Source organism: Pygoscelis adeliae, unplaced genomic scaffold, assembly GCF_000699105.1.
Source record: "Pygoscelis adeliae isolate BGI_AS28 unplaced genomic scaffold, ASM69910v1 Scaffold1072, whole genome shotgun sequence".
Taxonomy (NCBI): Eukaryota; Metazoa; Chordata; class Aves; order Sphenisciformes; family Spheniscidae; genus Pygoscelis; species Pygoscelis adeliae.
In genome coordinates, this window is record NW_008824319.1 from 48353 (window position 1) to 62067 (window position 13715).

The 13715-nt window shown below is 52.3% G+C and overlaps 1 protein-coding gene across 1 annotated transcript in view; it reads left to right on the forward strand.

Moving 5' to 3' along the window:
• The window catches only part of DAG1 (dystroglycan 1 (dystrophin-associated glycoprotein 1)), a gene marked incomplete at its 3' end in the record, with an annotated part of 51697 nt that extends 37982 nt beyond the window's left edge, over positions 1 to 13715 (forward strand). The window contains exons 3-4 of the mRNA XM_009319033.1: positions 11186 to 11557; positions 11820 to 13715. Coding sequence (XP_009317308.1) covers positions 11186 to 11557; positions 11820 to 13715 — 2268 coding nt within the window. The remainder of the gene's footprint in view (positions 1 to 11185; positions 11558 to 11819) is intronic.

Genomic DNA, 13715 nt, shown 5'->3' on the forward strand with positions numbered 1-13715 from the left:
TCCGTTTGTGTTGTGGTGGGGATCATCTTGAAGCTGCTGCTTAGATCCTCTCCCTGCTTGTTAGCAGATTCCAGCCGGCTGTAGACAAAATACTTTTCTCTGCAAACTTGGTTGTGGGATGGAAACAACGCCAGGCATCTGCAGCGTGGCGGAGGAGTGCCTCGCAGGCACGCACTCCTGCACAGATATGTGGGCTCTGTGTGTAATCAGGTATGTGCTCCTGGGAGCAGTCGCCAGTGTTTCCCTGCCACCCCCAAGCTGCTCGAGAACAGGTGAGATTTTTATGGTTAAGTACAAAAGCAAGTTTATTCTAACGCACTCAAGATACAAAGGTGGACGTGCAGAAAAGTAGTAGAAAAAACCTACTTTGTGTCTTAATTTCAGAGCCTCTTTTCTGCATTGCTCAGAGGCCACAAGGCTTTGTGCCCATTGTAACTCATGGCTGGCAACTAGAAACTCCCTTTGCCTGTGCCTTGTCTTGCTGGGCGGGTGCCTTGCTCAGGCATTAATGTGTCCTCTGAAGGGCGGCTGCAGCTTGCAGGTATTTCAGCTGTTGAATTTGGTGGCAGTTCAGTCCAGATGCTGTCCCGTAGCTTCCTCGCTACAGCAAGGCTTCTCACTGCAAGATTGCTTTCCTGGTGTCTGAAGGTGTCTTAGAAATGAAAAGTTTTTGTGCCTTCCCAAAAGGATTAACAGCTGCTTGGCACCTTGCAGCCCTTCTTGCTGCATTTGACACCAAAACCTTGGCATTTTTACAAGAGTTTGGCTAAAACATCCGATCTCCACATATCATACAAAACCCTTGCCGTGCAGACAGGTAGTGCAAAGGTGTGCAGGTTCCCACTAGCTCCTGGCAGACGCTGGCTGGGAGCAGGATAACTGGGGGCGTTGGTGCTGGTACCCTCACCATGATCGGCTGTCGTTGGCTGATGCTCTCCTTATCCCATTTCCACCGAAGGCTGCGCGGAGTCTGACCCTTTACCTCTCAGCTTTGTCCTGTTGTTGAAGAGCAGATCATGCTCAGACCAAAGACCAGGTGGATATCCTGTTCCTGCCGCTTCCATTTGAAGCTGCTCCAGAATTTGGCTGCTCTGATTAAAAATGCAGCTTCTAGCCTAAATTTAGAGATGGCTAGAAGTATTTACATGTGCTGCCCTTTAGCTTAAATCAATTCTACCTTCATAATATTTACTTCCTTTATGTATTTATAAGTGACAGGCATATTCCCCTGTCTTGATTTTATTTGGTTAAGCAAGCCAGCCTCTTTAGTCTTTTTCATAAAATAAGCTTTCCCTTCCGCTCCTCATCTTTGCAGCTGTCTTCTGCACCTCTTCCAGCCTGAGTTTATTTTTCTTATGTTTGCATGACCACAGCTACAGAAAATACTCTAGATGAAATTTTACCAGAGCCTCGTATAAAGGCATCAAAACTTCCTTTTCTCTTCTGTAAATAACCTTGTTTGATACAATTGTTTGCTTTTCCATGTCTGCCTTACTTTGGCTCAGATGTCTTGCCATCGGTTGAAATACCCAGGTCTGCGGGTTTTTTTCTGCTTCCAGTTGTTGAGGTCCCAGAAGAGGACATTAGGCGAGGTGCGGGATCGTTAATTTTGCAGTGCTGATCTTGGTCTCTGAGGTCTGCTAGTCCTGTCTCTAAGGCTGTCCCATTTTTCTTGTATGAAAAACCTAAGCCTCCCATCGCTGTCTGGGTGACGACACAAATAATCAAGGTGAGGACAGTGGCACTAACACGGATAGCACCTCTGTCAGTGTTTGGGATGGTGGCTGTCGCAGTAAGCATGGCTCTCCACTCATCCCACCGGTGACGATACCCTGCCACAAATTGGGAAAGCTGACACTGGCCTTGGCCCATGAAAGAAAAAACACACAAAGGACGGCATTTACGTGGTGATTACCTCCATCCTGCATGCAGGTCATTGATCTGACTTGGTGCAGAAACCGCTGCAGAAAGCATCTGGTGTCTCCCAAGTCTGCGAGAAGGGCTTTCTGACTAGAGGCTGTGATGGCGTTTCTCTAGGCTGGGTGCAGTGAACAGGAGACATCTGGGCTGCAGGCGCCTCTCTAGAAACACCAGGCACTGCACTTGGATCAGAGTATTAAATATAGTCGCTACCTGGCATTGCTGTGGCAATACCTGCACCTTTCCCTTGGGACGCAGGGATAAATCCAGTTCCCTCCAATACCAGTGTACCCACAAGGTATTTGAGCCCTTGCACGGTCCAATATCCTGCATATGCCCACAGTATATAAAGGCATGCAATTTAATGGCTTTTGTCTAAAGGTGGATCTATAAAGTATGCTGGAAGGAGAGAAACTCCTGGTGTGCACTGCTTCCCAAGGCACACATCCCTGTGCCAGCGGGTGATTTGCTGTGTCTTCCTTGAAGATACATAAAGCTGCCGACCTGCCCTCATCCTGGGAGTGTTAGGTATGGGATGGATCCCACAGAGCATATCTGCTGCTCAGGTTCGTTAGCCGATGCTAAGGAGAAGTTCTCGGATGAGCACAGCGAAGTCTTACTGTCCTTGGCTGTGTCTTGGCTCCCGATTTATTTTCGTTTTGAAGTGCATGGTCTCACCAGGGCTTGTCGGGAAGACAGATTAAACACGTAGCAGGGGCCCCAAGAAGCTGTCGCTGTATGCAAACATAGCTGGTGGCAAAGTGATTAGAACAACGGAATTAACTTGTGTAGTTGATTTACACGGTGCAGCTATGCAGCAGGTTTGTGGGGTTATCGGAATGTTGGATATTAATCTGGGCAAAAAGGAGTCTTGCATTCCAAGCAGGAGCCTGATTTTCCAATGGTTGTTCTATTTGCCATCTGTTAAAGTGGCTTTTATTGAACAGCTTTACTCTCATCAGACTTCAGGGACCTTGTTTTATAAAGAGGATCCGCGGAGACTGGGTTGCAGGAGTCCTGACATCGAGTACCTGCTGCCAGGGCTGTGCTGCATGCCTCAGCCCTGCTCTGACCCCAAAGCAAAGGGCTGGATGTCAGCAACCAGCCTGCAGTGCCAGGACACGCTGAGTTTCAGGGAAGAAAAACACTGGTATTGTTGTTTTGGGTTTTTTTTTCTCTTGCAATGATCCTTATTTCAAAGAGTTTTGACTGAATGTGAATTTTATTATAGTGGTATTTCTCAAAGGAGGAAGACAAGCAAAGAGTGCTCCTGAGGGGCTGTGTCATCAGGTTGGGTATCTTAAAAGGCTCTCTGTGTTGAAGCATGTGAGCTTCATCTCCTTCCCAGGGTCCCCAGTTTTACTGGACTTTGACTAACCAGAAGGTGTAGCAACAGCCGCTATTTACAGGGGAGCATGCTGGGATAAATAGCAGCGTCTGGAACAGGTCCAGGCAAAGGATTTCTTGGGCAGGGCTTTGCGTAGCTGCCATGCCGCAATCTTAGCGATAAGATGAGCTGATAAGATTTCTGCTGGGGGGGACGAGGGGGCCACTTATCTTTTTCCTGCAGCGAGACCGAGTCAGGGAATTTTCAGTGTGCGCTTAGGAACAAGCTCTGAATTTGGAGGAGTGGAAAATGTGACTCAATCTAATTATAAACTAGCTTTTCAGGCGGGCTGGGAAGTTCCCGTGTTTTGTCCTGCTTTTACGGGTTGTTGCCCTGAGCATCCGGGGAGACTGAGGAATGCGACAGTAAGGAGAATCCTGCGAAGGAGCCGACCTGAGATTGCGGGATCCGGCTCGCCTTTCCTTGCCGCACTCTTGAATGCCAGCTTTCCAGCAATCTGCTGATGGCAGGAATAAATTGCCAGGGCTGGTTAGCTGCACGGCGGCAGCACTAAACCCCCAGCACTTGGCATCCCTGCTGTGTGGTATTTTTGCTTCCCTTTGGCCTTTCGCTTATAAAAAGTCACGCTGAAAGAAGAGCCCGACTGAACTTTTTAAGCTGTTTGAGGCTTTTCCTGCCCCGCGCTCGCCCCCCGAACAAGGGAGAAAGCGGGGTGTGGGCAGCCCATGCTGACCCCAGCCCTGGCGCGGGCGGGCTGTGCCTTCCCTCTCCAACAATAAGGCTAAACAAATCCTTCCAAGCTGCTTGCATGGACTGATGAAAGGAGGATTTCTTGGGACACTCAATGTTTTGTAGTGACCTCCCAGTGAAACAGCTGTTGTGTTCCCTTGCGCAGGCAGAGTGGGACGCTGAATAGTGCCCTTATAGCAAACACAGAGGCGCATCTGGAAAAGAAGCCGTCATGGTAGGAGTATGTGAGGATGGCATGAGCTGGGCGTAGCCGCTCAGCCTGCGCTGTTGCGAAGCCATTTTACTGATCGTAAAGAAGTTGGTGAGACAAAGCACCGCTCTTCGGGCAGGCTGTATCCACGCAGCGCAGCTCTGTGCTTGCATCCGCAAAGGAGGGGGGTTGCTTTCTGTGCGTGAGGCTTTGCTTGCCCGCTCGATGGCTGGAAAATGCAGATTAGCAGCAGACATGTAAACTTCTCGTTCGGGTTTTCATGAGTGTGTAAAAGTAGAACAGCTACTTCAAGTAGCTTTGCTGCCTGGTCCTTCAGGGACTGAAGTTTGAACTCGAAGTCAAGGGCCAGGACCTGTGATACAGCCTCTGCAGCCTTGTTCTCCCTTAGCTCAGCCTTCTGAGCTGAAAGGTTTGATTTTTCTAAGGCAACAGCTTCAGTGCATGGAGACATGCAGGAAGAGCTTTGCAGGGCTTTCGCTGGGACCAGCCGAAATGTGGGATTAGTGTAACCATCCTGACCTACCCTGTGCACAAAGGAAGCACCAGTTACCGGCTGTTCCTATATAGCTTTCGGTCTCTCAACAGAGGTGGTGAGCTCCTGCTGGTAATGAAGAGTCGGGTCACCGAGGCTAACATACTTCTGAGAACCAGTGAAGTCTCTGGGCTGTTTTTAGACTTTCAGGGGCAGATGCATCTGCATGAAATATTATGGAGCAGCTTGTTTTTGTCCATGAGCTCCTGTGCCTTTTGTCCAAGGCATGTGGCAAAAAGCTGAGGATACCCAAAAGCTCTGGCAGGTATCGCAGTCCCCTCTGCAGGGAAGTGCATGTGCCGCGATTCCTCCCTGCTCGCTGTGCCAAGTAAATGCAACTTTCCTTTCTTCAGACTGAGCTTTCCCATAGTGCAGGACTGTGTGGTAGCACTGTGTGGTGGCACCGTTGCTGTGCCCAGCGAGCAGAAGGCTCTGAGAGGTGCCCATCCTCCTTTCACTGTTTTCTGGGCCTTGTGTTTCTAGGCAAGACCTGTCTGATGTCCTAGTTTGTGGTTCTGCTGTATTTGAGGAAAGGAAGGGGGATGTAAGATTGGAGGCTCCTTTTCGCATCTTCTCCTGGTTGCATACAGGCAAGCCTCCCTGTCTGGGCTGTTCCTTGGGGCCAAAGACAAGCGGCTGTGGTGGTCTGAGGGTTGTCCAGCTCCTGCCTTGAGCCATCGTGTTCCCCGACCCAGTGCAGCAGCCTCTGCTGCTGCAGGACCTGCCCGGGCAGTGGTGCCCGGACGGCTTGACAGCATGCACACCCCACGCCTGCAGTCACTGGCTCCATCTTCGTGTCGGTGAAGAAGAGAAATGCACCTGATGGACCCACGGGCAGGGCCAGCCTCCCAAAAGAGGACTTGATCCTCTGACTTGGAGCCTGCAGCCCCATGTTCTCATTGTTTCTCTTGGCTCCTCGTTGGCTGTGTCAGCACCATGAATCATTGCAGTGCCCGTGGTTCCAGCAGCGCTGGGGCGGCTCTGAAACCCATGTCTCTACCACCGCTTGTCTGGCCCATGTGGGACAAGGCAGCCCAAAATCTGCCTGCCCACATACCTTGTTTGGAGCTGAGACTGCCTGTTGCTTCTGCTGACAAAACTGCCCTGTGCTGCTGCATTAGCAGGGGGTTAAGATGAAGCTTGGGTTCAGGCAAACAGCTTAGGTTTGACTCTTTCTCTGCAGCTGTATTTGCATTTGAATTGTCTTCCTTTCCATTTTCTTTCCCCTGCCCACTGGTTAATTGCTTGCAGAAGCCTGAGCACTGCAGACTTGGTTTAACACTGGTTAGCTCAGTCAGCTTGAGCACAGTTCAGTTTGCCTTCTGCTCAGATGTGGAGAGGGCTCAGCCGGGGTATTTTTCATTATTGGCCCTGTGTGCTTAGGGTAATGCTGAAGGAGCAACCGAGAAGGGGAGTCTGTCATACAGCAAACTCTCATCAGTAATTATAATCCAAATGAAATCCCTGGCACGGGGTCTGTCTCAGAAACAGCTGGACACGGGGAGGAGAAGGGAGTGGTGGGAGATCTGGCAGGGCTGCAGGAGTATCCATGCTCACCCCTGCCCAAAAGCAGTCAGGACTTTTAGGACTGATTTGCAAGGGCGCAGGAAGGAGCAGAGTCCCTGGCTGCTGCTGCTGCCCACGGGAAGGTCTGGCAGCATAGGCTGGGGAGATGCCATGGGATACCTCCAGGGCCGGGAGGATTTCATAGTGATGTGCCAAAGGGACACCTGTGGCAGGATCCTACGGTACCTGTCTCCTTTTTGGAGGATTCATCAGGAGGAGGAGGACTAAATACTTGGAGGATTAGAGGATACTCTTCTAGGCAAGAATGTGGGTTTTGCCTGAATTCCCTCAGAGGCAGCAGTTTTGCTCACTGCTCCTTTGCTTATCTTTGTCTTGTTGGCTACAGGGCTTTAAGATCTAAGTTTAAAAAAAACAAATCAAACCGAGCTATCTTCTCTCATGAGCTGACTGCTCTTGGCTGGCCTAAAAATAACAGGCCATGTATATCTGAAAGGACTCTGTGAACAAGGTCTTCAAAGCCAGCCAGACCACTGAATGTATTTAAAATCGCAAACATGGCTAATTTTTTAATGGTCTTCAGTACGCTGCCAGGCTTGTGTAATCTTTACCCGATAAGCATTCATTTGCAATTATCTCAAATAATGGGAAAACAAAGGCGGCCTTTTGTTTCTTGGGCAACGGAAGAGTTATTTTGAAACCAGACCCCTTGAGGGAAATGGCAGGGCTTAAGGCTGATATTTATTGCGTACATAGAAAACTGGAAAACTTTTTACATGAAAACTAGAGATCCCAAATCATTAACTATGCATAGCCTTAACAAATACCCTTTGAAGCAATATTTGAAGGAAACATTGCAAGAACAGAGTCCAGGGCTCCCCGTTCCCGCTTTCATGCCACCACGAACACAGCAGCGACCGTGACCAGAACGGACCCATGCCGAGGGCTCCGCTGGTTATCATTCATTGAGGGACAAGTATGTTTATTCAGCCCGATAACTGCTTTGATTATCTACTCTAATCTTGAGGGGCTCTTCCTTTGTCACGTGAACATGGATGAATTTTGCTGCCCTGTTTAAAGCAGAGCCGTGGCATTGAAGACTTGTTGCCTTCCTAAAGCTTTCCCAGGGGAGGCACAAGCATCTTCATGGGTTTCATACGCGTAATACACATAAATTTGATTTCCTGAATCACCTCGTGCAGAACCCTTAGAAACAGTCCACATCTCCTCACAGGTTGAATACAGCTGAACTAGCTCAGCTCTTTTTAAATCAAGTTTAAGTGGGTTTATAAATGTTTTGCAGCCGTTGCATCCTTGCTAGAACAAGTTGTCCCAGTAGGTGATTGCCTGGCCTGTTTTTGTTTTTCAGGAGAGCCTAGTTTTTGGTGTGAATCTGTCTAGCTGCAGTTTCATTTTCTAGCGTGGGCCCTTAAGAACGTGAGCTCAGATGTAAACCGTAGGTTAAAAATGGGTTTCCAAGCAGAAATATTCAGACTGGCCTGTGCCTCCCTCACTGTCCTTTTTGCACGTGGGGTTGGCCATCTTTCCCAAATGAGTTTGGCTATCAAACGTAGGAGCATACGTGATTGAAGAGAGAATCACCTTGTGACATAAGATTAAAGGTAATGCTTGTTGTATGTGTCCTCATGCGCCGTGCCCGGGGAGGAAGGAGCAGCAGCAAACCCCGGCTCGCAGGAAAGCTCTGTATGGAGTGTGTGATCCTGTAATTAAGGGCTTTTGTAGAGTGCACGGAAGGGGAAGATTTGTTCCAAATGTAGCCTGAAATTACACATTCAGCGTGCATTTAACCACTCACTATTAAAGATTTTATTCTTCTTGATTGTGTAAGCCTCAGTAATGCTGTGGCTTTGTCCTGGCTTCTTATGTTTCTGTTCCTAATGTGTGCCCAGCACTGCTCTTCCTCCTCCCCAGTGGGCAGGTTAGCAGCTAATTTTGGCACGAGGGGATAAAGAAGTGGCACCATCCAGCTCCTGCTAATGTAAATGCTGGATTGCACTGGGCACTGTCCTGGCATCTCGGTTTTTAGAGGGTGTGATAAAATTATACTTTTTTTTAAAGAAGGAACACAAGTGCAGGTCAGCCCCGCTTCTGGCTGGGCAGGATCAGACCCTGCCTTTGTCCTCTCTTGGCAGAAGAGCTGCCAAGGAAGGACAATTTGGTCCTTTGTTTCCTGCGTGCCCCTCTCAGGTGAAGGGCTGGTTTTCCTTCAGGCTAGCTGGGGTAAAAGCAGCTCCTGTTCTTGCTGCGGTGGAGCAGCAGCAGTGCTGCCAAAACCCACTGTTTTCTGCCAGACACATGGGTAAAGAGCAAAGCTGAGTGGAAGGATGTTCGCATCTCAGCGCCTTGGTTCGGGTGGGATACATCAGGGTGTATGGCCTGTGGGGTGGCTTTCTCTGTCTGGTGTAAGCAGGAATCTTAATTTCCTGCTCTCGGACATCGCTGCTGAGGAGTTAACTAAAAGCTGTGCTGACAGCTTTAAACTCTGCTCTATAAACTGTACCCAGTGTGTGTCTCGTGATGTGCTCTCCAGCTTGTCCAGGCTGGCCAAAAGCAGGGCTGATCCTTTGCAGAGGAGAGGAATGGGGGTGTTGCCCCTACGGTCGTGGCCGAAACCCTCTGTGGCTCTTGCACAAAAGCTTTCTCATGCTGCTCTCGCCAAAAGACTTGGGTCCTACGCTACCCTTACAGAGCTGCGCGTCCAGACCCTTCAGTGAGTGTGCCGAAACCCACAGCGGCGGGGAAGTCTGTGAGCCCTGCTGCCCTGCCTTTCAGTGGGCTGCCTAATCCTCCCTGCAGCCGCGGGGGTGGGAGAGGTACCCAGGACTCGCAGTCTGCCCAGCCCTGCAGCACCGGCCATCGCTCTTCATCTGTCCGTCCCAGGGGCTTTCCCCAGCAGGACCTGCGATTAGGCAGGTCTGGCGAGTCCGGCCCCATCTCTGCACCCACTGCCGGACAGGGGGGGCACTCCTGCCAGGCAGATTTCCTTGTGAAGCTCCTCGTCCAGCTTTGCGTTTGGATAAATTATGAAATATGTATGAGCTTTACAGAACTGCAGAGTAACCAAAGCACCCTTTCAGGAGGAGAGCTGGAGCGTGGCTCTGCATTGGACTGCAGCAAGCCCACAGCCTCGACCAGGCTGCTAAATCGGTCTCTGTGGGCCCCAAATTGCCCTGTTTGCTCTGGGTGTGGGGAGAGATACCTCATGGTGAGCTCTGGAAAGCCCAGCCGGGGCACTTTCCAAATGGCAATGCTCAGGTTACTTGCCATGGGGTACCTACAGCCCCAGGAAATGTCACAGCCTGCCAAGCTGGCAGTGTCACCCCTTCCACCGTGCAGCCCGAGCGGCTCTGCTGTGCTTCGTGATCGGTGAGCGGCTGTAGCACAGACGGACGGACATCAGCTGCTGGGAACAGGAGGCTTGGGGGGTTTGTGTCTGTCCACCCTTGGCTATGGCCCGGGGTGGGAGGCAGGAGTGCCCAGGGCTCCGACACGTGTGGCTTTCCCCCGCACGGGGTGGGGAGCGCCTTGGCAGGGTGTCAGCCATGCTGGTGACGTTTTGGAAAGAACCAGCATCTTTTCCACAAGAGCAAAATGGCCAGGGGACCCGAAGGGTCCGGACCTGGGCTGGCTGGGCAGGGGACCCGAGGTTGGAAGAGGAGAGTGGGCTCAGAAGGGCACAAATGAGTAAGTTGGGAAGCGGAAGCAGCTGGTGAGGTTACCGCCGGCTCCCTCCTCTGGAGCGTATTGAAATGCCATCGTTGCGTACGCTGCCCCTGCTGTTGGACCGTGCAGTTCCAAGGGGAGGCTTGTGCTCTTGGGCCGTGCTTCACTAATCTGCGCCACAAGTCGTGTGGGAAAAACAAAACAAACAAACAAAAAGTGTTGCTGTTGACCTGAAAGAGGTAGTAAATAGTGCGTTGGAGTCCTGAGGTGCCTGCGGTCTGGGCCAAGGCCGCCCATTGTTTCTAGTCTGCAGAAGCAAGTTGTTATCTGACAGTGAAATCCTTCATTTTAAGCTAACTCCGAGTATAAAGCCAGGCTGGTGCGCTGTCCTGTGTGATGTCCAGCAGTGCCCCGGCCCGTGCGCTGTGTCCCTGCCTGCCCGCGCTGGCCATCGCAGTGCTGTGCTGACCAGATGTCGGGTTTGCTCCGCTCCTTCGTCCCCAGCTTGCCATTCCTCTGGCAGTGCAAGAGGACGCCATGATTTAAGCGGCTGCGTAGCTCTCAGGATTTGCTGCTGCTCGTTGAGAGCTGGTGTCCTCCAACCAGGCAGGGGACTCTGAGCGATAGTTTGCCAGCTTCTGGCCCCTCCGGCTCAGCCTGGCTGCTGGGGGCAGCGGGACGAAGCAGAAAGTTAACAGAGAAAACACATGTTCTGCTGAGGTGCTGGAGCAATGGGCTTGCAGGGTGTGATCAGGTGAGGAAAGGAGCGAGATGGCAGGGATGGGAGAGGAAGAAGAGGGAGTGGGAGGAGGGCAGTTGTTGGATCAGCTCTCCTGTATCACATAACTTCATAGCTTCGTAGCTCTCCCCGTGGCTTGAACTCCCCTTCTGCCCGCGGAGAAAATGAACCGCTTGTGCTTAGTAGTTGCACAGCAAGTGCTAGAGAGCTGGTACCTGCAGGCGAGGGACCTTTGCAGGACTTGATGACCTCCCGTGGCTCCTTAAGCCCTTTGGGACCAGTGTACCCTACAGAGCTCGTCCTTGCCACCATGCAGAGAAGGAGACACAGGCTGTCCCGCTCTGGCCAGGATGTTCCTTCCCCAGTTGTTACGCTTCAGATTTTTTTTTCTTTAATCCTTTAAATTAAGTGTTATTGCTGTTAGAACCTGTCCTAATGCTGTTCTTCTAAAGGCACCTTCTCTCTCTTATTTGGTAGATCTCCGAAGCTGGGAAGGACTCCTTGCCTTCTTGGTTACACTGGAATGCGGAGAGCAGCTCCCTGGAAGGGCTGCCCCTTGACACGGATAAGGGCGTCCACTACATCTCGGTGACCACGCTGCAGCCCTTTCCGAACGGGAGCTACGTGCCGCAGACCACAAACGTCTTCTCCGTTGAGGTCCACCAAGAAGACCACAACGAGCCTCAGTCGGTGCGAGTGGCCATCCAAGACACGGGTGACGCAGCGCCATTCGTGTGTGGCTCGGAAGAGCCGGTCACTATCCTGACTGTCATTTTGGATGCCGACTTAACAAAAATGACACCAAAGCAGAGGATTGAACTCTTAAACAGAATGAGAAGCTTCTCGGAGGTGGAACTTCATAACATGAAGTTGGTTCCTGTTGTAAATAACAGACTCTTTGACATGTCGGTGAGCCCTGCTGCCCTGCCTTTCAGTGGGCTGCCTAATCCTCCCTGCAGCCGCAGGGGTGGGAGAGGTACCCAGGACTCGCAGTCTGCCCAGCCCTGCAGCACCGGCCATCGCTCTTCATCTGTCCGTCCCAGGGACTTTCCCCAAAATGACACCAAAGCAGAGGATTGAACTCTTAAACAGAATGAGAAGCTTCTCGGAGGTGGAACTTCATAACATGAAGTTGGTTCCTGTTGTAAATAACAGACTCTTTGACATGTCGGCCTTCATGGCTGGACCGGGAAATGCAAAGAAGGTGGTGGAAAACGGGGCCTTACTCTCATGGAAACTGGGATGTTCTCTGAGCCAAAACAGTGTCCCCAACATCAGCAAGGTGGAAGCTCCAGCTAAGGAAGGAACCATGTCTGCCCGCCTTGGCTACCCTGTTGTTGGCTGGCACATTGCTAACAAGAAACCTCACCTCCCAAAGAGGATGCGGCGGCAGATCAACGCCACCCCTACGCCTTTGACTGCCATTGGGCCGCCCACTACTGCTGCGCAAGAACCGCCGACCAGGATCGTCCCCACCCCGACGTCGCCTGCCATCGCGCCTCCCACGGAGACAACGGCACCCCCTGTCCGGGAGCCCATACCACTGCCAAGGAAGCCTACGGTCACCATCAGAACAAGGGGTCCCATCGTCCAGACACCCACTCTGGGACCGATCCAGCCAACCAGGGTAGCAGAAGGCACCGGCACGGTCTCCGTGCCAATTCGCCCCACGATGCCCGGGTACATAGAGCCCACGGCAGTCATCACACCGCCCACAACTACCACCAAGAAACCGAGAGTCTCCACTCTGAAGCCAGCCACGCCGTCCACGACGGATTCCTCCACGGCGACGACGCGAAGGCCTACTCGAAGACCCAAAACGCCCCGTCCGACGAAACCTCCCAGCACGACCAGATCCCCCATCTCCAAGCTGACAACGGCCTCCCCGCCGACCCGCGTACGCACCACAGCTAGCGGGATTCCCCGGCCCTGGGAGCCAAACGAGCCACCCAAGCTGACGAACCATATCGACAGGGTCGACGCATGGGAGGGCACCTACTTCGAGGTTAAAATACCGTCAGATACCTTCTACGACAAGGAAGATACCACCACTGACAAACTGCAGCTGACCTTGAAGCTGAAGGAGCAGCAGATGATAGAGGAGAATTCGTGGGTCCAGTTCAACAGCACCAGCCAGCTCATGTACGGCATGCCGGACCACAACCACATCGGGAAGCACGAGTACTTCATGTATGCGACTGACAAAGGCGGGCTTTTCGCTGTGGATGCTTTTGAAATCCACGTCCACAAACGCCCGCACGGGGACAAGTCTCCGGTGAAGTTCAAGGCCAGGCTGGAAGGGGACCACAACGCGGTGGTGAACGACATCAATAAGAAGATCATGCTGGTGAAGAAGCTGGCTCTGGCATTTGGCGACAGGAACAGCAGCACCATCACAGTGCAGGACATCGCCAAAGGCTCCATCGTAGTGGAGTGGACGAACAACACGCTGCCCTTGGAGCCCTGCCCCCGGGAGCAGATCCGGACTTTGAGCAAAAAAATTGCGGATGACTCTGGCGGGCCGAGCCCGGCTTTCTCCAACGTCTTGCAGCCCGAATTCAAGCCTCTGAACGTGTCGGTGGTCGGCTCTGGCAGCTGCAGGCACGTCCAGTTCATCCCCGTGACGAAGGACGGAAGGGTGATCTCAGAGGCGACGCCGACGGTGGCAGCAGGCAAAGACCCCGAGAAGAGCAGCGAGGACGACGTGTACCTGCACACCGTCATCCCTGCCGTGGTGGTGGCCGCCATCCTCCTCGTGGCCGGCATCATTGCCATGATCTGCTACCGCAAGAAGAGGAAAGGGAAGCTGACCATCGAAGACCAGGCCACCTTCATAAAGAAAGGCGTGCCCATCATCTTTGCCGACGAGCTGGACGACTCCAAGCCTCCACCGTCCTCCAGCATGCCCCTCATCCTCCAGGAGGAGAAAGCCCCGCTGCCCCCCCCGGAGTACCCCAACCAGAGCATGCCGGAGACCACGCCGCTCAACCAGGACACCATCGGGGAG